The 24,761-nt window shown below is 45.0% G+C and overlaps 1 protein-coding gene and 1 long non-coding RNA gene across 7 annotated transcripts in view; one reads left to right on the plus strand and one right to left on the minus strand.

Moving 5' to 3' along the window:
- LOC118365030 (liprin-alpha-3-like) overlaps positions 1-23,450 on the minus strand; it is a 42,800-nt gene extending 19,350 nt beyond the window's left edge. For 5 of the 6 annotated variants that reach the window (XM_052488205.1, XM_052488210.1, XM_052488201.1 and 2 more), the window contains exons 1-18: positions 23,269-23,450; positions 18,682-19,658; positions 16,196-16,297; positions 15,583-15,747; positions 15,342-15,416; positions 15,170-15,229; positions 14,828-14,956; positions 14,247-14,339; positions 13,321-13,373; positions 12,800-12,893; positions 12,339-12,473; positions 11,238-11,321; positions 10,840-10,971; positions 10,633-10,695; positions 8,927-9,030; positions 8,310-8,496; positions 7,601-7,794; positions 3,137-3,383 (exon numbers count right to left, since the gene is read on the minus strand). In XM_052488205.1, the coding sequence (XP_052344165.1) occupies positions 3,137-3,383; positions 7,601-7,794; positions 8,310-8,496; positions 8,927-9,030; positions 10,633-10,695; positions 10,840-10,971; positions 11,238-11,321; positions 12,339-12,473; positions 12,800-12,893; positions 13,321-13,373; positions 14,247-14,339; positions 14,828-14,956; positions 15,170-15,229; positions 15,342-15,416; positions 15,583-15,747; positions 16,196-16,297; positions 18,682-19,014 (2,250 nt within the window). In that variant the 5' untranslated portion in view covers positions 19,015-19,658; positions 23,269-23,450. The remainder of the gene's footprint in view (positions 1-3,136; positions 3,384-7,600; positions 7,795-8,309; positions 8,497-8,926; positions 9,031-10,632; positions 10,696-10,839; positions 10,972-11,237; positions 11,322-12,338; positions 12,474-12,799; positions 12,894-13,320; positions 13,374-14,246; positions 14,340-14,827; positions 14,957-15,169; positions 15,230-15,341; positions 15,417-15,582; positions 15,748-16,195; positions 16,298-18,681; positions 19,659-23,268) is intronic. The other variant, XM_052488216.1, reaches the window with a different exon arrangement.
- LOC118365037 (uncharacterized) lies at positions 3,587-10,232 on the plus strand. Its single transcript, XR_004821707.2, has 5 exons — positions 3,587-3,722; positions 4,306-4,481; positions 8,233-8,476; positions 9,775-9,902; positions 10,016-10,232. It is a non-coding gene; the product is annotated as an uncharacterized LOC118365037 (long non-coding RNA).
- Positions 23,451-24,761: the final 1,311 nt, after the last annotated feature.

The following is a 24,761-nucleotide window of genomic DNA, read 5'->3' on the forward strand; positions in this document are numbered from 1 at the left end:
TGGTTTCCTACAACCCACCCAAGCTTCGTCTGACCTGCACTCCTCTCTCCCTGTGTTGCAGTAAATATCTTGGTTCATTCATTCCTGTTTCCTGGTCTGAGTCTGCTCTCGGGTTCCCCTGTGCTGCTCCGCGTATCACTTGTCCCATCGCTGCAACTCCTGTACTGACTCAGGATAGGCAAATGTCGAGAGCAATGCGTTCTCTGAAACACGACCCTACCAAGCTGGACTGCTTCATGACACACTGCTCACTTAACCCGGAAGCCAGCCGCACCAATGTGTCGGAGGAAACATCATCCAACTGGGACCAAAGTCAGCTTGCAGGCACCCGGACCACCTCAAGGAGTTGCTAGAGCGTGTTAGGACAAGGAAATCCCGGCCGGCCAAACCCTCCCCTAACCTGGACGACGCTGAGCCAATTGTGTGCCACCTCATGGGTTTCCCGGTCATGCCCGGCTGTGAATCAGCCTGGGATTGAACCCGGGGCTGTAGTGACGTTTCATGCACTGCGATGCAGTGCCCTAGCCTCTTAGAACTCTTGCTCTATACTGCCCCTGTTGGAGAAAGTGCGTGCCCATAGTAAACTGAAAATATTTTTCCCCAAAATTGCTAATATATGCATATAAAAAATATTATCGAATAGAAAACACTCTAAAGCTTCTAAAACCGTTTAAATTTTGTCTCTATGTAAAGCAGAAATCTCAGGGCATGCATTATCCCAAATGCTCTCTTGTCATGGAAAAAGTTGGCCCAACTTTGACGTCATCTCACACGCACTTCCCAAACAGCTACCGCTCTGGGAACAGTCTGTACGTGTTCAGCGCGAAGCCTGCTTTCAATGGGGCTTCTCATTGTGAGAATTGCGCGCTCACAGGAGTTTGAGCGAGCTGAAACCTCACGGCCAAGCGAAAAAAAGGTGACTGTTACGCGCGCGCTCTGGCCGGGTTTTCTTCAGGATCGATTAAACGACGTGTGTGTTTCTGTTCGTCGTCACGATTTCTGTGCACCTTTATAACATGTTAAAGCTTAATTATGAACATAATTTGACAAGTTTACTCGACATATAATATGTAATTTCGACGTTTTGGTGCGCATCCACTTGAATTTTGCCTACATTTCGACCGAAATGTGGCTATTTTGAGAACCGAAAGACACAGACTACAAAACTAAACGCTGGTTTGGTAAGTATAATCCCTTCCAGGTCTTTTGATGGAAGAACAGCAAAGGTAAGGGAATATTTATGCGGTAAATTGGGGTTTCTGTCGACTCCAAGATAGAGGAGCGATAATGCTACTTTTGGAGCGCTGACTCCTAGTATAGCCTAGTGAACGCAACCTGTAACGTTAAAAATAAATGTAACACAGCGATTGCATTTAGAAGAAGTGTATCTTCCTATACATATGTAAAACATGCATATTTAGTCAAAGTTTATGATGTGTATTCCTTGTTAGCTGACGTTATCTGCCGGAGCTATCGGCATTTCTCCTGACATTTTAGTAGCATTTTTTTGAACGATGCATCATTGTAAACAGAGATTTATGGATATATATTGCAGATTGAAAAAAAAATGAATGTACTGTGTAACATGTTATATTACTGTCATCTGATGAAGATTTCAAAAGGTTAGTGAAATGATTTTTCTTTTAATCCTGCGTTTGTTGATTGCATATTTTTTCCTACTTGGCTATGCAAATGAGCTATGTCTGTGGTGGTGGTTTGACATAAATATGTGCTATGTTTTCACCGTAAAACATTTTAGAAATCTGACTTGCTGGGTAGATAAACAACTTGTTTATCTTTCATTTTAGCTATTTTACTTGTTAATGTGTGGAGGTTAAATATTTTTAGGAATATTTTTTCGCATTGTGCGTTATGCTAATGAGCTTGAGCCATAGTCACGAACCCGGATCCGGTATTGGTAGACTATGAGGTTAGAGCACTGCGCCACCCAATAGGCCCGAGGTACACACTTGTCTATATAAAGTCCCACAGTTGAAAGTGCATGTCAGAGAAAAAAAAAAAACCCTGAGGTCGAAGGAATTGTCCGTAGAGACAGGATTATATCGAGGAACAGATCTGGAGAAAGGTACCACATTTTTTTGCTACATTGAAGGTCCCCAAGAACACAGCGGCCTCCATCATTCTTAAATTTAAGTAGTTTGGAAACACCAACACTCTTCCTAGGGATGGTCGCCAGGCCAAACTGAGCAATGGAGAAGGGCCTTGGTCAGGCAGGTGACCATGAACCTGATGGTCTTTCTGACGGAGCTCCAGAGTTCCTCTGTGGAGATGGGAGAATCTTCCAGAAGGACAACCTTCTCTGCAGCACGTATGTACGGTTGCTGTGGGGACGATGTCGTTGATGCACTTATTGATGAAGCTGCACTTATTGATGTGGTAAACTCCCAAATGCTATCGGATGAATCCCTGAACATATTCCAGTCTGTGCTATTGAAGCCGTCTTGAAGCTTAGCATCTGATTCGTCGAACCACTTCTGTACTGAGCATGTCACTGGTACGTCATGTTTGAGTTTTTGCTTGTAAACAGGAAGCAGGAGGATGGAGCCATGGTCTGATTTTCCAAAGGGGGGGCAAGGGAGGGCCTTGTATGCTCGTTGAGTGCCTGCTTAGTGCCATTCTCATGTTGTGGTGGAATGTCGACAGCAGTGATGATTAGAGATGAAAACTCTCTTGGTAGATAAAAAGGTACGCAATTTACCACGAGGTATTCTAGTTCAGGTGAGCAAAAGCTTGAAGCAGCACACCAGTTGTTGTTTACAAGGAGGAACACCCGTCCCCCTTTGGTTTTGCCTGAGTCTGCTGTCTAGGCACAATGAGGTATGGAGAAACACTTAAATTGTATGTCCATATCACCCGTCAGCCAAATTTCTGAAAAGGATAGAATATTGCAACTTTTCATGTCCCATTCGTGGGAAACTCAAAAAACGAAGCTCATCCATCTTGTTCTCAAGTCGACCATCTCCGTCAGCACCATCTCAACCAGTTCTTAATGTAAACTGACATTATGATGTAATTTCAATTAGCCTTACCCGTTGGGTTGCCACAACCACGAAGACATACATTGAAATGCAAGATGCTTCCAATCACAGATAGCCACAGCCGTAAGGTACTTTACCTGTCTGTCTGATTCTCTGGCAGGGGAATGTGGCAGTCGGGGGGTGGAATGTCCAGAGCTGGGGGGTGAAGGGGAGGCCAGGGTGGAGGAGGTGAGGGAGGGGGTCATGTAGCCCCTCCCCACGCTGTCCCTGCCCCCACCTAGTGAGGAGGGGGGGAGAGGAGAGGAGTCCAGGGCCACACTGCTCACCCGGCTCTCGATCTCCTCCGCCCTCAGCTCAGTGCTCTCCTTCTCCTCCTGGATCAGCCTGAGAGGAGATGGGGAAAGAGAGAATAAAAGAGAAAGGGGAGGAGAGGAAGAGAGATGAGACGGAGGAAGCAAGTGGAGGTCAGTGGAAAAGTAAGGAAAGGAGAAGCGAGAGGGAGAAAACAGAGCGAGAGGAGTTAAGGAGAGGAGAGGGTACAAAAAGAGTGAACATAACTCAGTTTATCATTTTACTCCTAAACTGAGGATAGCCGCAATGAGATGAGGAATAAATGTTTGTGGTATCAAAATCAAATCAAATCAAATTGTATTTGTCACATGCGCCGAATACAACCTTACTGCTTACAAGCCCTTAACCAACATTGCAGTTCAATATGTAGAGGTAAGAAAATATTTACTATGTAAACCAAGTTAATTTTTAAAATAATAATCTAACCAAAAAGTAACACAATAAAAATTACATAACAATAACGAGGCTATATACAGGGGGTACCGGTACCGAGTCAATGTGCGGGGGTACAGGTTAGTCGAGGTCATTTGTAGTTATAAAGGTTAGTTTTGTTGTGCCCTCTTCACAACTGTCTTGGTGTGTTTGGACCATGATAGTTTGTTGGTGATGTGGACACCTTAATAATATGCTTGTGTGAGTCTTTCTTTCTGTATCTGCGGTATTCACTCCTGGTTTGGTCACAGCAAAGGCAGAGGTCAATTTTAGATATGTGTTTTTGAATGTGGAATTGACCTCAGGATCACCCATTGAATGGGAACAGAAGATATTTCATATGGGGTTTATTGTGATTTGTATACAATGTGTTAATCTCATGCTGTTAACCAGCCCTTTTGCTGTGTGAACCGAACTCGTGTTAGGTTGCCTCTGATTATCTGAATGGGCGCACCTGCTTGGATCCCCTTGTAACGAGGGAAGGATACACCTTTCTCTCTCCCTCCTCCCGCACTCGTTACAGCATCAAACGCTACCGCAACAGCCACAGCCAGTTAGCTACCAGTCTAACAGAACCAGTGACGAAGCAAGCACGGACGAGAGGCAGACGGAAAGAAGCAGATGGAAAGAAGCAGATGGTGGGCACGTGTACCACGCTCACTGGGAGTTCGACAGGGTCCATCGACTACTGGGAATCTGGTGAGCTTGTCCAAACATTATGTGTGTTGAAGTGTGGAGGCGAACATAATTGAGGAAGATGAGGCCAGGAATTGCTGTGGTAGCTTACTAGTAGATGGTGGTAGAATTACTGGTGTGTGTGTGTGCTTGTGTGTTCTTGACTAGTGGAGCGAGTTTGGGTTCTAGATTGAGTTTGGGTTCTAGTTTGGGTTCTAGATTGAGTTTGGGTTCTAGTTTGGGTCCTAGATTGAGTTTGGGTTCTAGTTTGGGTTCTAGATTGTAATTATGTCCCGTCGTTGTGGCACCCCCTATTTTGATTTGGTTTAGTCCTTCACTTCGCTATTGTTCCTGATTATTTAATATAGACTGACAGAGTTATTCAGTGATTCAGACGTCAAACTGTCACCAGTTCTGTCTTGCAGTTCTTATGAGGACGTTGTGGGTGGCCTTGATGCGACTCTCCTAGAACTCTGAACTTTCGCCACAGCCCGTTCCGCGAGTGCAGTAATGCTAATCTGTACTATGGGCCTACCTTCCAGTGGCATTGTCAACAAGGATTGAACACTATTGTGTATTTTATCTTCATTGGCAAAGTTGGCATTGGCAAAGAAAAATAATGAGATGAACAATAAAACAATAATTTAAAAAGTTGTCCATAATAAATATCAGTCTCATCTTCTTCACTGGGGGGAGCAGTGTGAGCATCCACCTATTCTAGGAACTCATATTGTTTTTGTAGCTATGTCTATATTCACATTTACATTTTAGTCATTTAGCAGATGCTCTTATCCAGGGCAACTTACAATGAATGCATTCATCTTAAGATAGCTAGGTGAGACAACAACACATCACAATCGTGTCAAGTACATTTTCCCTGACCAAAGTATTTATCAGCAAAGTCAGTGCTATTGGGAAAAGAGAAGTGATTTTTGGTTTAAAAAAAAATGTGTGCCACGACAGAGGGGCTTTGACTGGGCTGAGAGGGAGCTGCCCTACCCGAGGGGTGGGAGGGCCAAGCGAACAGAAGTGGCGGAACGGAGTGCTCGAATTGGGATATAGGGTTTGAGCAGAGCCTGAAGGTAAGGAGGTGCAGTTCCCCCTGCTGCTCCGTAGGCAAGCACCAGGGTCTTGAAGATGATGTGAGCTTCGACTGGAAGCCAGTGGAGTGTGAGGAGAAGCGAGTCAATGCTTTGATGTTTGCAGAGAACGACAAGGGTGTTGTCCAAGGTCACGCCAAGTCCCTTTGCACTCTTGGAGGGGAAACCTGTGGAGGTGTCCAATGTGAGGGACAGGTCTTGGAGCGGGTTTGCCTTTCCTGTGAGGAAGAGCAGCTCTGTTTTGTCAGGGTTGAGCTTAAGGTGGTGGGCCGACATCTAAGCTGAGGTGTCTGCCAGGCACACATAGATGCGTGTCGCAACCTGGTTGTCAGAAGGGGGAAGGCGGAAAGTAATTGAGTATCATCCTCATAGCAATGATAGGAGAGACCATGTGAGTATATGACAGAGCCGAGTGACAGTGTAAAGAGGAGAGGGCCTAGACCTTAGCCCTGGGGGACGCCAGTAGTGAGACCATGTGGTGCAGATGCAGATCCTCTCCATGCCAACTGATAGGAGCAACCTGCCAGGTAGGATGCAATCCAGGAGTGTGCAGAGCCTGAGACGCACAACCCTGAGAGGGGAGAGGAGACTCTTATGGATAACAGAGGATAGATATAGGAGGATGAGAACAGAGGATAGAGAGTCAGCTTTGACTAACTTTGTCGGGCGGCCGGACATCATTATTCGCAGTTCTGTGTGTGGGGGAGCGGATGTCGTCAGCCTTTTTTCCAAAGTCGTTCGCAGAGAGGCAGGAGGGTGGGCAAGGAGGTGGAAGATGAAGGAGGGAGGAGAAAGTGGAGGGCAAGGAGGTGGAAGATTGAGGAGGAAGGAGAAAGTGGAGAAGAGTTTCACAGGGTTGGGTGCAGATGCTTGAAATGTAGAGTATTAGAAAGTAGCTTTAGCAGCGGATACAGAGGAAGAGAAGGTAGAGAGGAGGGAGTTGGGAGGATGATAGGTCCTTCGGAAGTTTAATTTTACTCCATTTCCACTCAGCTGCCCGAAGCCCTGTTCTGTAAGCACGCAGTGATGACCATCTGGGTAAGGGCTGAGTGGGTAGGGTTGGAGGAAATAAAGTTGTGATCAGAGATATGGTGGGGGAGGAGGGGGGATTGCAGCGAGATCAGTAAGAGAACAGCCTCTAGTGAAGATGAGGTCAAGCGTATTGCCTGCCTTGTGAGTGAGAGGTGGCCGGAAAGGGTGAGGTCAAAAGAGGACAGGAGTGGAAAGAAATAAACTGAAATGAGGCGTCGGGAGGTTAATGTCACCCATTACAATGAGTGGTGAGCCATCGTCGGGTAAGGAGCTTATCAAGGTGTCAATCTCATTGAGGAACTCTCCAAGGGCACCTGGTGGGCGATAGATGACAACAATGTTAAGCTTGAGTGGACAAGTGACAGTGACAGCATGGAATTCAAATGAGAGGATAGACAGATGAGAGAGGAAGAGAAAATCTTCACTTAGCAGAAATGAGTAGCCCTGTGCCACCACCCTGACGACCAGATGCCCTCGAACTATGAGAGAACACGTTGACGACGTGAGAGCAGCTGGAGTCGCAGTGTTCTCTGGGGAAACCCATGTCACAGTCGGGGACAAAAAGTGTCGGGACTGAAGGGCAACGTGGACCGAGATGAACTCAGCCTTATTGGCCGTAGATCGGCAGTTCCAGACGCTACCAGCGACCCAGAATTCCATATGGGTTGTGCGTACAGGTACACTAAACTAGAAGGGTTGCAGGAATAGGGTGGGGAGATGTCTGTAAAAACCTGCAGGGCGAGGAGTGAACTGGGATGGGAAACACACACATCCTTGCCAAAGCTACAAGATTAGATTGTCAGAAAATAACTCGTTAAGATACTCAAGTGAGAGAGTAGTGTGATTGACTGGTTAGGCAGAGCTCCCCAGGCTCTGGTTTGAACCTGGAGTGGCGTACACTACTTTTCTTTACCGCCTCACAAATCTTCTTTGGTATTTCTGAGGCATTTGTAGGTGTCTTAAGACCTCAAAAACCCATTATTCCTGTTTGCGGTGTAGCTAAATACTTACTTGATCTCCTTGTTGATGGCCTCCAGTTGCTCCTGCAGCATGATGGCAAGGGTCTGTACGTCCGTCTGTCCACTGGGCGAGAGCAGCTCCGAGCCAAACAGGGTCTCCCTGTCGTCCTCGTCATCTGAGCAGCCCCCCTCGACTCCCCCCTCGAACCCGGGACCCAGCATGTTGCCACTGTCCCACTCTCCATACTGTCGAGAGACCGGGGAGGAGAGAGAAACAAGAGAGAGGAGGGAGACAGAAAGAAAGGAAGTATGAAAGAATTAAGCGAAAGGGGAAAAAGTAGAGATGATTAAATGAAAGGTTGCCTCGTCATGTTTTTCCTACAGGCAGTCCAACATGACTTGCAATGCTGCTAGCTACTTTTATCCCCGCTTATAAAGTCACAACACAAACAAAATGGCCCCCATGTGTAGGAGTGACAGGTCACTCAAGTCAATCACAAATAATGAAAACACATAAGGCACCACCCAGGGAGCTAGCCTGGTTCTATACTGTATGTTGTGGGACAGGAGTTAGGAGTTGAAACCCTGATGAAGACAGCATAGCTGTCGAAACGTTGGTATTTATATATATTTTTTGCATTGGAGCCATAAGTGTGCACCATTTCTTTTGTTTTCTTTTCGCAGGTTGGCTATAGCCCTTACAGTATGGAACCAGGCCACCAGGGAGCTACAGTCCTGTAGGTAGTCGATGAGATCCTCACCTTATTGCTGTCATCCCTGGGGGGAGCCCATCGGCCGCGGTGTGCCCTCCGGACCACCACGCCACTGGAGGAGCTGCCGTAGCCGGCTGGGAGGGAGCCACCACCTTGGGGGTAACGGAGCTCTGAGGCACTCCCTGGAAGAGATCTTCGAAAAAGGGTGGAGGGAAGTGAGCTCACGTTGCTCGTCCTACAGAGTTTGTGAGATTTTATGAGATGAGAAAATAAAATTGCTTTATTCGTTATAGCACTTTTTTTTTAAATGTATTGCCGCCATTTCCTGAATAAAATTAACTTTTTGAATGAAAAAAAATATTTCAAATATTCAAACAAATTGAGTTATTGTGACATTTGATCCTTAATCACAACAATGGTTTATTCGTTACATTCACTACATTAGAAAAAAATCGAATTCTACATCAACTGACAGAAAGTGAGAATAACAACCTAAACTTAAAATCAACTCTTTGTCCTGTTCGTCTCTTTGCTAAATATTTTTGAAAAAACATTTAGAAAGTCTATTTTACGAAGGGTAAAGTGTTAGTTTTCCCTCGAAAGAGAGAACAAATGTGTTAATTTGATGCGTTTCTAAAAAAAGTTTTAAAAGTATTTATAAATACCCTTGAAGCTCCATTGTGGCTAACCTGGAATAGGAAGAGCCAGGCCTGCCCCTCAGTTGATCCAGCTCCAGCTGAATCCTCTCCAGCTCAGCTATGAGCTGGTCCTAGGAGAGAGAGACGGGAGCAGAGTACAGTACAGGATGGCATAATATTCCAGGAAAAGAAAAGTTTCAACCTTTTTTTCACATGCATCTATTGCCCTATTAAAAGAACATAACAAAGCACGGATACGGAAGCAGGCAAGAATAACTAAAGAACAGACAGAACTAATTGATCCCAAATGTCTAGGTCTCAAAACACTGTTGTCGGTGCAGAGCAGTGTGACTGGTCTCCGGTTCTTGCAGCGAAACACATAAACCCGTGCGATGATAAAAGAGGAAGTGAAGTGGTTCAACAAGGGTTCTTCAAAGATCCTCAACGTTTCCTCGAAGAACCTTAGGGTTCTTGGCACTGACGATTGCCCCCAAAAGGTTCTTCCATGAACCCCATAGGAGGAGGGGTTCATCGAGGAACCTACTTAGTTGGTGGGGGTTCTTGCAGGAAACTGAAACATTTGGATTTGAAAGACAGCAGGTGCAGGCACTTGTAAAGATGTAAAGATCGCCTCAATTTAAGGTACGTTTGGTCCCTTGTATGATCTAAATTCATACTGTTTTATGATACCGTTTATCTTTTCATATTTGTGCAAATCTTTCTAAAATGGACACAATCCAGTGGATATCAATCAAGCAAAAAGGTATGAATATGTAGGCTATCTGTGTTGAAGGCTAGCTGTGTTGAAGGCTAGCTGTGTTGAAGGCTAGCTGTGTTGGGTGGCTAACCGCTCACTTTTGTGTCTGTGTCTGCAGGTAGAAGAGGCGGCATACAAAGGTATGTCAATTGGTATTGGTACGTCATGCAGATCCCCTTTACCATCCTCCTCCCTTGCCTCTTCAATGAATATCCCATCGGCCTTTACATTATGGACACGGTGTGGGTATGAAAACCATTATCAGAACAGTTTTCATCGTTCACATTCACCACAAACACCAAGGTACGAAACGCATGTTTTGGTTAATCTGTATAATTACAACATTTTGGGATTCACAGACTTCACCCTCCCTCCACCTCCGATGAACACAACATGAAACCTGTTCGATCAACATGCACTGCAAATTCATTCTGGCTATGGATACGGAGAACATCAACACATTAGCATCCACACGCCAGATGAAATACCGATTGGACGTGGGGCTCTGCTGGGAGTTTACCTCATATTTCATATTTGAATTCCGCTTTGCCACTAAAATCAAAATAAACGCTGAGAACTAAAACACTGTGTTATTGTTGTGCGTATTGTTATTATTTATGATAACAACAGGGGAGGGGGGTTCAAATATGAACCCCAAAAAGATTCCTCAAGAGGTTAATTTGAGTATCCATTAAAAGGAAGAACTTATAGGGCCCCCCACAGTTTCAATTTGAACAACTCCAGGAACCTTTTTCTTGTTAGAGTGAGCATAAACTACCTACCCTATTATTCCAAAAAGGGTTTGCAAAAGTCAGTGTATAGCCGTAAAAAGGCAGTCCAAAGTCTTCCTGACAGTTTTATGTCGGTATAAAGTACAGCTGATGTGCTCATCACATGTAACACCGATGTAAAGTACAGCAACAACATACATAATGAAACCTGACCCGACTGGATACAATAAGGGGAAGATATGTACCTTGTTCGCTAGCAGATCATCTTGGATTTTCTTCATGTTTGCGAGCTCCTCTGACAGGGAATTCTAAATGAGGGGAGGAGTGATTGTGCCAAGTTGACTCATGTTTGCTGTTGATTACGTTGATAAATAAAAAAATAAAAAGACTTACTGAGCATTAATGGTAATTTTAGCTTAACTTAGCGTATGGTTAACAAAGCTTTAGAGCACCTTCTCCTCGAGGGCAGCCATTCTCTCTTTGAGGTGAAGCTGCAGTCTCTCGTTGGACTCGGACAGTAGCTTGTCCACCGTGTCCGAGAGGCGTTTGTTGTGTTCGTCGTTCATTTTCTCTCTCTGCCTTGCCTGAAACGTAGACAAAAGGACACAGTCGGGGGGTCAAGGTAGAAAACAGATGTGAAGGAGAAAAATAATAACCAACTTTGGTTTCAATAAGAGTTCAAACAGTTCACAAAGACAGGATTGGGTTTGAACTGATTGGCCAAAACGGAGGGTACGGAACACAATGTAACACTTCACCACTTATACGCGGCATAATGCGCCGCAACTTGTCAGAATCCCGCATGAGACTTAGTAAAAGGCAAGTGGACAAACAAACAGAGAATTATTACCCTCTGCAATGCCTGATTTTTCTCTTCAAGTTGTGCCTCCATCTGTCGCAGTCGCTCCTCAAAGTTCCCATGGCGCTCCTCTGCCTATAAAAGAGAAGCGAGAGGAAGTGACTGTACATGGGATCAAACATAAACTCAGACTAACACATTGAATGATAGATTGGCTGCCAATAAGAGGACAACTCAGGTCATACAGACGGACAGACGGACAGGCGGACAGACAGGAAACACGGGAGACAGAAACAGAGACGGACGCATTCAGGTAGAATGTGGAAAAGAGACGGACAGACAGACGGGCAAACAGGAAACACGGGAGACTGAAACAGAGACGGACGCGTTCAGGTAGAATGTGGAAAAGAGACGGACGGACAGACGGACAGACAGGAAACACGGGAGACTGAAACAGAGACGGATGCATTCAGGTAGAATGTGGAAAAGAGACGGACGGACAGAAGGACAGACAGGAAACACGGGAGACTGAAACAGAGACGGAAGCGTTCAGGTAGAATGTGGAAAAGAGACGGACGGACAGACGGACAGACAGGAAACACGGGAGACTGAAACAGAGACTGACGCGTTCAGGTAGAATGTGGAAAAGAGACGGACGGACAGACGGACAGACAGGAAACACGGGAGACAGAAACAGAGACGGACGCGTTCAGATAGAATGTGGAAAAGAGACGGACGGACAGACGGACAGACAGGAAACACGGGAGACTGAAACAGAGACGGACGCGTTCAGGTAGAATGTGGAAAAGAGACGGACGGACAGACGGACAGACAGGAAACACGGGAGACTGAAACAGAGACGGACGCGTTCAGGTAGAATGTGGAAAAGAGACGGACGGACAGACGGACAGACAGGAAACACGGGAGACTGAAACAGAGACGGATGCATTCAGGTAGAATGTGGAAAAGAGACGGACGGACAGACGGACAGACAGGAAACACGGGAGACTGAAACAGAGACGGATGCATTCAGGTAGAATGTGGAAAAGAGACGGATGGACAAAACAAACAGTGCCACGGACAGACAGTTCCGATTCACACTTGAAAACAGGATGAAGACCGCGAACGCAGACATCCCGTACACGACAGTACCTTGTTGAGGGCAGCCACTCTCTGGGCGAGCTGGGCCTCGATCTCGGGCAGTGTCTCGGCCCTCTGCAGGGTCTGCTGGAGCTTCTGCTTGGCGTCATCCAGACGCTCCTGGAGCTGCCTGTTCTTCTCCTCACTCTGACAACACACAGGAAGAGAGGAGGGAAGAGAGCGGATGAAGTCTGAGATATTCTGATACGCTGTACTAAAATCCAAGTCTGAGTCCGAGGGACGTTTTTCTGCACCCGGATTAAGCCTTGCCCTGGACTAACACAACCCTTTCAATGGAGATTCTCCTTTCAGAATGATTTACCTGTCAAAGATAAATCTAGATCTAGGAAATTGGCCATAAGAATCAGGCTCTAAGTATTAAAAGACGTTACTCTGGATATAACCTATCCGTTTGCACAGGGTTACTGTACATCTATGTAAGCCACGCTCGTAGTCGTTCGTTAACCAATTACCTGTCTGTGCAGTGACTCCTTGCTGGCCAGCTCATTCTCCAGCTTGTCTTTGACGTCATGTAGAGAGGTTGCTTCCCTCTGAGCACTGAGGTACCTGCAAACGACATGGACACATTGTTAGCAGGGGGGGGATATTACCAACGATGAACGTCGGTCAAGATGACCGGCAGCAAGCATTATAAACGCAAAAGCTATTTGGCACGAAAGGAACGTAAACGCTTTTCACCAATATAAAGGCGCCTAAATGATGTTTAAGTGCATTTATGCTCCTCTACATCCCTGACCATTAGTTATGAACTTCCACTCTTCACAGCATGTAGAGACACAAGCCAACTCTTGCAGTGCGCTGTGACAATTGAAAATCCCCAAACAGTGAGATAAAACGGCGAGATAAAGAGGTAAGCTGCGAGGTACAGGTGTTGGTGACACCTTGGTGACAACTTTTCCGATAACGAGGAAAACACCTGGTGGTTTGGCACCATAGTCCCGGGTGTTAGAAATCGTGTTAAAAAGAGGGTTACCTGCGCTCTAATGTAGTGATCCTCTCCTCCATATCCTCCCTTTGGCACAGAGCCTGAATGATGCAGAGACACAGCGAAGCATGTTTTTAAACATCCAAAGAAACACATCAATTAAACATGGCACACTGTACCACTCCGAACAGCATCAAATGGCAACCTAAACATCTAACAGGGGAATGTGCACATTCAGAATTGACTACTGATTGACTATTCATTATCACGTGTGTTCCGTCATTGTATACGTGCACAGGTCCTCTTGTCTCTCTTGTCACTTACGGTTCTTCTTTGGTTTTCTAGCCAAGAGGTACAACTTTAGTATAGGTATCACAATATAGGCACGCATGTGTAATATAAGTAGCTAAATAGGCCTTTATTATGTAATATAAACCATTTACTATTAAATGAGCAATCTGGGATTGGTACAGCCATTTGTTTGGACTTTGAAATGAATAGCCATGATGAATATGACTCATAAATGCCTCTTTCCCCCAAATTCATACCAGGCATTCCAATGCTCTGTGCTTTGAGATATTTGCTTTGGAAGAACATAGTGGGATGGAACAGTCGCTGGAACAGAGAGGCCCGGGAGCTGATAGAATCTAAGTCAGGTGTGGGCAAACTACTGCCCGTGGATCGCATCTGGCCCGCCAGCCAATTATTGTTATTTTGTTTTTTGGGGGGGGGAATTATTATTTTGTGTGAAATAAATGCTACATTTGAACATCTAAAACTGAGTAGAGAGTATGTAGAAATGATAATGGGCGTATTTACTTTGTAAATAACTGCCTAATTTCTGGCCTGCAAATCAATTTTGACAAAGAAACCCCCCCTAGTAGAATTTCATAATCCCGATGTGGCCCTCTAGCCAAAAGGTTTGCCCACCCCTGATCTAAGGTCTTGGCCAAGAACAGATTGGCCTGACATACCTCCTTCACATCCCTCTGGAGCTTCTGATTGGCCTCCTCCGACTTCGTCACTTCCCTCCTGGCGGCTGCAAGCTGTTCCTCTATTTCCCCAACCTGACGTGACACGAGGAAGAGCAATACGATGGTTAAGGGACAATAAGGGACCATAACAGAACAGAGGGCCTTCATGAGTGAAGACGCGAAGCACTGGTTTGGGCAGAGGCAGGTTTATGTTAGCTACATAGAAAAAGACTGTAATGCACTGTGTGGTTTTTGCAGAACAGATGCAATGCTATGACTGTCCACAAGAGGGAAGAGGGGAACTGGTTTTAACAATCTTCATACAAACCCCAACCCAAATCTATTTTTCTTTATCGCTCTTCTCCCTCTTCTCTCTTTTTCACCCTTGTTCTCTCTCTCACACACACTATTCTTGGGAATGGTTCATAACGGTATAGGCTAGATTATGGTTCATTATAAACTAGGCAATGCATACATATACCGTTACATGTAGGGCAGGCTACATACTCTCTCTCTCTCTCTCTCTCTCTCTCTCTCTCTCGCTCTCTCTCGCTCTCTCTCTCTCTCTATCTCAAACCAACCTGTCGACACATAAGGGCCAATCTTTCTTTCAGCTGGGAGAGCTCGGCTCTCTGCCGCTCTATCTCCGTTTCTCTCTGTCTGTCGATCTCACCGTCGTCCAATCCAGAGGAGGGTCCATTGGGTAGGCGCTGTTGTCGCCGGGGGAGATGGCATCGAGAAAGGAGAGCGATGGGGAACAAGATGAATTAGACCCATCATCAGACGGTTGGCGATCAAAGAGACAGACTAAGGAAGAAAACGGCATCATAACGCCAGTTATCTGCTAACGTGCTGCTGTTAACTTTAGGACACAAACAAACACAAACACTGGAAACGACGTGCACGACCCCCCCCCCCCTTACGTCTTTCCCGCCGTCCAACCCTTGTTGTCGTCTTTTAATTTGGTCTCTTAAAGAGATCACCTGCAAGAGAGGTAAAATGGTGAACAAAATATATTGAATGCATTTTCTTATTATCGTGAAATGGAGCATTAACGTGCTCTAATAAAACATGTGTATCCCGTATGGCTTTTACCTCTTGAGCGGACGCTTGTAGTTGATCCTCCAAAAGGGTCACTCTCTCAAGGGCCACACGGAGTCGCTCTCGAACCTGATGGGCCGAAAAATAAGAAATGACTGAGAAACGCTGAGAAATGTGTCTGTATGGATCTTTTTCATCAAAGCAACAAACAAACAAACATGACTGTTGAGAGAAAGCTACAGTAGCTGCTTATGAGTTGGGATGGAGACCCCAAAATGGCAGCCTGGTCGCCCACCTTCTCATCCAAAGCCTTGTGATGCTCAAACAGGGACTTGAGGGCCTTGAGGACCTCCACTTCACTGGAGACCCCCGCCGGGGACTGGGCCTGCCTCTTCACCACCGTCATCCTCAGACTGCGCTCGTGACGAGACACAAGGCACTCCAGGTGCTCTAGTAGCAACTGCGGGAGGAGAGAGAGATAAAGTGATTGAGGTAGAAGAGGAGAGAGAAAGAGAGAGAGGCAGAGGAGTAAGAGATGCAAGGATGGAGATGGAGAGAGAGGCGAAGTAAAAGGGGAGAAAGAGAAAGGAGAGGAAAAAGAAAGAAAAGGGAGGAGAGAGAAGGTAAGAGAGGCGGGGGAGGAGAGGGAGAGAGACAAGGAAAGGTGGCAGAAAGACCGAGTAAGATTGTTTAGAGGGAGCAGAGAGGGTTGGAAGAGCATGTAGCAGAAAGAGGAGGGGGAGAAACACGTGGAGAAAAAAGGAGGGAAGGAGAAAATGTGAAAGTGAGTACTAGGGAGGAGAAGAACGAGTATTTCGAAGTCGATGCCACAACTATGATGTGTGAGAAAGAACAAACACAACTGCTGTGAGAGTGCTAGTCAGTAAAATGGCCGATAAACATCTTACACGTGTGTTGTTTCTCTCCGCCTTGAGCTCAGCAATCTCCTCTTCCCTCTCCAGTAGCTGCTCCCGGCAAACATTCAGCTCCTTAGTCAGCACAGCAAACTCCTGCACAGCCCCCAAGCAACATAACATTCATGAACAATATGGGCGAACTGTAACATGCTCACATGCACACAATCAAAGTAGACGCAAAATGACAGGAAATATACTTTGACCTGCAAGGTTTGCAACCAACTCTGTTAACACTCACTCACTCACTCACACACACACGCACTATCAGTCTCAGGCTCGTAACCTCCTCTGTGAACTGGCCTTCAAGGATTATATCACTGTGTTACACAATGACACTGCACTGAAATGCAATGGAGAGGCGAGAGACACTCACAGCATTGACGTGTCACTTACAGTGCAAAACTGGGAACACACTGTCAACAACAGTATTGCCATCACAAGGTAATATAACACACAACCATCGTTTAATTATTCCTTATGATCACAAGCCTTCCCGGGGGAAAAAAAAGATGATCTCAATTACTTGGAGGGGGAAAAAAACACCAACAACTTTAGCTTCATTTTGTAGGCACAAGGTTTAGAACCTTTGTTGTTGAGGCACAAGAGCCACTTGATTACCTTCAGACTAGAGGACTGCAACGGCGACGTGTCACGCTGCAACGCAAAGCCACAGTAACAGTTGCATTCGAAATGCAAATCGGAGATAAGAGAAGGGGGAGTATACAGATGGTGACACAGTAGGACCGTTGGCGCTCGGCCTTCTGGGATTGGTCCTCGTTTGGGTTAAAGCTCTGAATTTCACTTGGCATCTCTTCTCATTTCTTTTTTATTCCATCTCTCTCTTATTCTCGCTATCTGACTGTATGGTCATTGGATAGACCATGGGCTCCATTCATTAGCACTCATATTGAAAGAGTGACATACAAACATACCCTTTATCACATGGTCCAAATAGGTTGTCGTGTGATATGTATACTGTACAGTTAATAATAATAATAATAATATATGCCATTTAGCACATACGTTTGTTTGTTTATTGTACGGAATGTGTGCTGTGTACTTATAGTGTATATGAAACGTATAAGCTCCAATCTCAAATCACAGAACGGTGTTGGGGTACTGTTCCACAATCTAGTTTTCACAATAAGCTGTGTGTGTGCCCAGGTAGAGGATGGGTTAACAAATATATGTTTCATCGAACCTGATTTAAATATCATCTTTTTGAGGGAGAATATACCCACTGAAGAAGATTAGCCCTCCACCTATGGTGGCCATGAAGGTCAATCTAATGAAAAATATGAATATAGTACTAATGTCTAATTCCCTATTAAGCTATTGCCAATAACTGTATGGTTATGACCGTGCTAAAAACAAAAAACAAAAAAAATCCCTCACTCTGAGATTAAAAATTGCTAAAAGAAAATGCTGAAACAACCAAGGGAGCAAAAAGACAAAAAGGGAACACAAGCACAAATCCTCTCCATGTGTAAGCACAATACCAGTGTGGCTATTCTAAAAAGGCAGTAGTAGAATGAATTGATGTCCCTGTCTACAGCCTATAGTTATTTCTCTACGTGGTGGATGGAGCACACTGATCTGTCACTACAGGGACTTCTTTCGAGCCAGCTTGGCTCTGCAATTGACACATACACACGCACGTACGAACACACTCACACACACATGCGGTCGCACACACGCACGCACCACACACACGCGCACACACAGCACACACACACACCACAGACACGCGCACACACAGCACACACACACACACACACACACACACACACACACACACACACACACACACACACACACACACACACACACACACACACACACACACACACACACACACACACACACACTTGGACATGCCAATCACGCCCACATTGTCACATGAACATATACTGACAGTACCCACACTCGTACACCGATGTACTATACACAACCCCCCGCACTAGGCCTGGGTGATAATACCGTTTATACCGTATACCGGGATATTTCAAAATACTGACGGGGTTGGTGGGTGCGTGCTACGCCACTGCTTCTTACTATAAGTTATGTATAGCTATAAGCAATCGAAGATGTAATAAATGATATCCACCTCAGGCCTCCAGCTATGCATTCGGTTTGGTAACTTGCTAGCTAAGTGGCTAGATGTCAAGATCAAGCTTCTTGGTTACAGCAGATCCTCCTAGATCAAGATCCCTAATTCATAAGGTGAATGCACCAATTTGTAAGTCGCTCTGGATAAGAGCGTCTGCTAAATGACTTAAATGTAAATGTATATGTTTTTTTGTTTAGTATATGTTTTTTTGCACACAAGCGCCCCTTGTGTGCAAATTCGGTAATACACGGTACAGAAACGATATGACGGTATGAAAATCTGGATATCGCCCAAATACACACCCAAACACAACTGCACCACACACACACACACACAAGCACACAAACACACACACACTATATTGTACCTGTGGCAGGGCGATGGACAGCTGTCTCGAGAGGGAGTCCTTCTCGTGGCCCAGCTCTCTGAGGCGTAGCTGGGCCGTCCCAAGGCTGTCTTGGGTCTCCCTCAGGCTCTCCAACAGCCTCTCCCTCTCGGTCAGCATGTTGACCATCAGGGATTCCAGGTTCCCTGTGCTGCCTCCCTCGTCACCCCCGCCCCTGGATTCCCCTCGGCCACCGTAGCCCCCTCCCCCCATGGCCCCACCAGGGCCTCCAATCCCAGCCCCAACCCCAGGAGAGGAGGGGCCTCCTCCTCGCCCGTCCTCCGAAATGGTGGGCATCACCTCACACATCATCATGAGACTGGAGAGAGTGTGGTGGGCTCCAGGAGAAAACGTCTATGTTAGGAGTGCTTGTTTACGCAAAAGCCCTGTGTGCAGGGGTTCCGTAGGTCAAAGTGCGTGTATGTGTGATTCGTGGACAGAATGTCAATCTGTTACCTCACTTTCATGCGAGCTTCTGTTTGAGCCTGTTAATCTCATCACTGAAATGACAGTGTTAAAAAGAGAATTTGTTGCTTTTTTTCTTCGGCAAAAATAGCTTTCAACCAGTCGTGTTCAACGCTTCCTCTTCACTCTCTCTAATTTTATCTATTGCCTTACTTATTTTCTCCAAAACAACACCAACAAATAGGCCTAGTGGATTTTTCTCTCTCACAGCTTTTTCTCTCTCACAGATTTTTCTCTCTCACAGCTTTTTCTCTCTCACAGATTTTTCTCTCTCACAGCTTTTTCTTACTATGCAACAATCTGAGTTTTGTTTACCATGATGGAACTATGTGATCTTGAAGGACCAAAGCAGTAAGAAAGTATCTATGGGAAACTGGGCTGTGGTTTGAATCTAGGATTGGCTGAGGGTGAGGAAGGGGAGGGGCCGCAGGAGAGGAAGGCCCACCTTCCGACTTGGTCCACTGGTTGGGTCTTCACAGCACCGGGAGCGATAGCTGAAAGAAATGAAGATAGACAAAGTGTCACACTAGTCCCACCTTAGTTAACACACTGTATACAACAACATAGAAGTTAGGCCAATACTACTACTACTGTAAGACAATGGCACAAACAGAAACCTTGTACTGCAACTCTTTGTAAGTGTAGACCGATAATAACCCGAAATACGCAATTTAATGTACAGGGCATGGGTCATGTTCAGCAGGGCTGTAACGAATCACTTCGTCGTCTGAGGAGGAGTAGGAAATATCGGACCAATATGCAGCGTGGTAAGTGTTCCTCATAATTTATTTGACTGAACACACAAAACAAAATAACAAAGTGAAATGGAAGAAACGAAACAGTTCTGTAAGGTGACATACACTAAACAGAAAACAATCACCACAACTCAAAATGGGAAAAACAGGCTACCTAAGTATGGTTCTCAATCAGAGACAACGATCGACAGCTGCCTCTGATTGGGAACCATACCAGGCCAAACACAGAGATACAAACATAGAAAACACAACATAGAATGCCCACCCCAACTCACGCCCTGACCAAACTGAAACAGAGACATAAAAAAGGAACTAAGGTCAGGACGTGACAAGGGCAAATGTTTTAAATGTTTTGCAATGGAAAACAAAACAAACAGTGTTCTTATTGGACAAGTTCAGGTGGCACCTCCCCATTTCAAAATGTTTTCTTCCTACTGAACATGGCCCTGTTATTGACAACATGCAGGAATGGCCCAAACACCTCAGGCTCAAGGAAGTGCGTGTTATATGTATTAGTGTATTCTCTGTGATGAACCGAGACAAAACAAGACCGGAAGTCACCAAGCCTGGTCCTGGAAAGCTGCAGAGTTTTTTTCCTGTTTCATCGTATAATAAACACACAAGTATGGAAAACCCGGTGCCAAATGACAATGAAAAATATGTTGGTTTCCAGCGAGATAGTCTTTCAACAAATTAGAATGGAGCTGAAAGGGAGAAGAGCCATTGAAACGAAATGTGGTAGGGGGTGAACCGTTGGACGTTCTTGACTTTTGATTCCCTTACATTTATTCTCAATCTTTCTGTATTATGAAATGTAAATGTGATACAAGGTATTGTATTGATGTAACGTAATCTAAAGGCAGTTCCAGAACCTCGCCTCTCCGGACCGGGGAGCACACCGGCACATGCTGGTTCTGTAGTCTTTTTGAGAGAAACTAGTACTGGTACAGTAACAACAATGGGCTGTCCGGGAAGACTACAACTCCCAGACTACAACTTCAAGCTTATTTCTCACACCTGTCCAGTTGGAGATAGGGCAAGTCAGGCCATCAGAACCATGAGTCAGTCTGGGTATCCACTTTAGCCAGCATTCCCTCCATGACCTGCCAGGAGGGTGATGTCTGGCTAACTGTAACCCACCCAGCACCTATTGCACATGAGTTACTGCTGCTGCTATTTCAGCCTCTTCCATCTCATTCGGGAGTGCTGAGGAGGACCACCAAGGCCCTCTTTCATGCAGTAGTCTCCAACCCTGGTCCCGGAGAGCTACTGGATGTGCAGGCTTTTGTTCCAGCCCAGCAATGACACACCTGATTCAGCTCTGAGGTAGAGGAACGTAGTGATGCCCAGTGCACTTCCTGTAAAAGGGACTAGAGAGACAGACTATATAGATGGATATTTACGGTGACACATTGATAAGCAATGTAGAACACTGCCATAAGCTCAAAGCACAAACAGACTGGACAACCAGGCATATTGCCCTTTGCCCTTTAGCCTCTGCACTTCAGGACCAGTACTAGACATGTCCCAAGCCAGGCTCCTCCGCAAAACATCATCCCAATAATAATGTAGTAGTACTTTCATTATATTTGTGCGGTAGGCTATTCAAACATGTTAATGGCAATAAAAATAGCTGACACAAGGATACAAAGGCGACAAACCTGCTCACGTTATTATATAGAGTCAAAGACAGTTGGGCTTGTGATAATATTTCCATCATTTTTTATAGCAAGGAAAGGACAAATAGGGCCAACTGCTTTTAGGCATACTCGGCTTATGAAAGCTAGTTGGTCATCTAGCACCATTGTCTTTTATGCGACCGAGACACTGACTAATATGTCACGTGGACTAATATCATCAAAGAGTTACTAAATTATCTCTGTATACTATTTATCATCATTATTGTCATCATCCTCATCATCCTCCTCATAATCTCTTGTCAACAACCCACAGCTCTCACGTTGCTGGTTGTGGTTGTTCCCAGTCGAGAATAGTGAGTTATCTCATGGTTGCTCTCTATATGGCCAATTAGGAGCAGGCCCCAATCTTGAACCGCATTAGGTTACTAAAATATAAGCTGTATACCAATGGGGGGGTTAAGGGAAGTATAAAATGATCGAGAGAGAGAGAGAGTGAGATGAGGAAGGAAGGAAAGAGCAAGGCAGCAAAAACAGCATTGTTCACCAGACATTGGGGCGGGGAGGAGTGTGGCTCCTGCCTTTCACTATTGCCGACAATGGAAGAAAGAGGGGCATGATCTGTTCAACATACATTTGAGTCTGTATACACAGCAATTACACACACAGAAAAATGATATATTTTACATTTTTACGCATTAATGATGACTGATATGGCAGTTGTTTGTCCTGTGTCACATTATCCACAAGAGCGAATACAACACAGCCTCTTTCCATCCATCTCATACCACGAAACGCATCATTGGAATCAATAACTGATTTTTGGCAGCTAGAAACGGAAACCAATCAAACATGCCTTTAATCGCATCCCCGACGGTGTTTCAGTGCTGAAAATGACGCGTTTGGACATAGATATACCTCCATTTCTGAATGTATGGAAGAAAAAAGACGATTTGATAAAACACAAACAGCCCCAGACAACTACTACTACATTCGTATAAACGAATAGCCTCGACGCACTACCTGTATTTGTCCATGATTTTGAGACATGCCTATGTTCATAAAAACATCCGCAGTTTGCATTAAGATATCTCGATGGTTAACTCTCATCATGGCATAGGATATAGGCTACTCGGTGTATGGACAACAGAAATACACAGAACGGGTTCGAAAATTGCATGTCACACATTTTGGATACAATTTAGTCCAGAGACAAACAAGAGACAAGAATGGTGATAAGAATATTCTTGGAATTGGTTGCTTCCTAAAGGTAGCATATAGGCTACGATGTTTCGTTTATTATAGGCTTATAATAAACTAGATAATGCATATAACGGCTACATATGCTGTTAAATGTAGACAACATTATATTTATCTCTCTCTCTCTAGGTATCACCTCACCTAACTGTATGCCAACGCAAAAGGGAGCGAGCGCGCGCGCCCTAAATAAATCGCGGTGTGTGTTGCTAACGCACCTGTCAATGCCTGACATTCCGAGCATTGAATCATTTATTTTATTTATTTCCCTCCCTCCAAAACGCTTTCCCCCTGCCTTCCGACATTACAATAAACATAACTGGTTATCGGCTACACACAAACGCGCACACATTTTCACGGACTCATTTGGACCGTTACAATAACGCGTGCATATTTTCTCAATTCATGCCATAAAAAAAATGGGTTGCGAGGAGTGGTGGAAGTTCCATCCTTACCACATTCATCACGCGACATCCATATTGCTCAAATCTGACGTTAAATATTCTTCGGATCCATCTCCGCTGATTTTGCCTCTTTCAAAAACCCGGATATATGGTTCCCCCCGTCTCTCTCCTTTCCACAAACGGCATAAGGGAGCGGGGAGCAACGCTACACCACCTTACCATAGCATCCCCCTCTGTCGGATTGGAAGGTAATGGGTCTTAAAGAAACAATCTCTCAGCATTCTCCGCATCTCTCTGTGATTTACGCGCGCGCACACACGCACGTACACACACACACACACAGGCCAAACAAACACCTGATTAATTATAGTCTACAGTAAATGGCTATGAGAGACAGCTAGGCCATGTTGACAGACAGACAAACTTAAGCCATCGTACATGGACCACACCATGCATAATGGAGACTTGTGACATCCTCAATATGATACGAACGGAACAAATGAAAGTGAACATGGTGTGCATTAGGCGAGTTGGCACATAGTTTATAGCCACTCTTAGACACATATCACCTATGTTCTGGTGTCACAAATGTGTGCGATTTGACTGCACCAGATAAGTCATCTTTGTGATGGTGTAACCATATCAGAATTAGGCCGCAGGAATGAGGAGACGCGGTGCAAACATCAAAAGCTACACGCTACTTGTACAAACAACACTTTTAGTTTTGAACAGAGGCCATGATATTTTGTATTCTCACTCAAGACACCAATCAAGAGTGAATATGTAACAGAATGTACATTTCTAAATAGTGGTTTGTGCCTTGATCTGACCCGGCCAGTTCTTTGCATAGCAATGAAATTAGATGACACGTATTTATGTTGCTAATATTATGCAGGAGTAAGTGTTTTTTTAACTTGAAGACATACACGACACAAAAGTACGCGAAACTATCCATTCCGTGCTGAGAATGGTAAGAAAACCAATACAGACAATACAATATGACAAGAATGCTATTATATGTGTATTACATCAAGTGAGCAGTTTGTACATTTAGTTACCATGTTGTTTTATGGGTATGTCGACGTGTGAGTAGAACCATATACCATGTATATACAGTATACTAGCCTATGTTCAATTTCACTGCACGTTCCTGTAAAATAAATAAACAAACAAGACATTGTTTGATATATAGGTTTATGAAGACATTGATAGCATATCTCAGGTAAACAGATGAGCCCGGGTTGAGTCGGGAAAACCGAAGGCAGGGCCGTCTTTAAGAGCGAGGAAGCCCGGCAAGAGGTGATGTAATGTGTTCTCAGACAATGATGTCATCGACTGAGACACAGCAAGGATTTAAAGTGACAAAGGCGTTATTAAAAACCCAGTTCCATTCTGCGTGAGGCCTGGTCAGAGAAGAGTTAATCAGAGGAGTAGCAGTCTAAAGGACCAGTGTTGAGGAAAGAAAGCGCTATTGATGTAACGAGAGGAAATATGTCATATATATTCGTAATGTTATAATAACACAGCCTTAGTGCAACATATGG

Source organism: Oncorhynchus keta, chromosome 3 (assembly GCF_023373465.1).
Source record: "Oncorhynchus keta strain PuntledgeMale-10-30-2019 chromosome 3, Oket_V2, whole genome shotgun sequence".
Classification (NCBI taxonomy): Eukaryota; Metazoa; Chordata; class Actinopteri; order Salmoniformes; family Salmonidae; genus Oncorhynchus; species Oncorhynchus keta.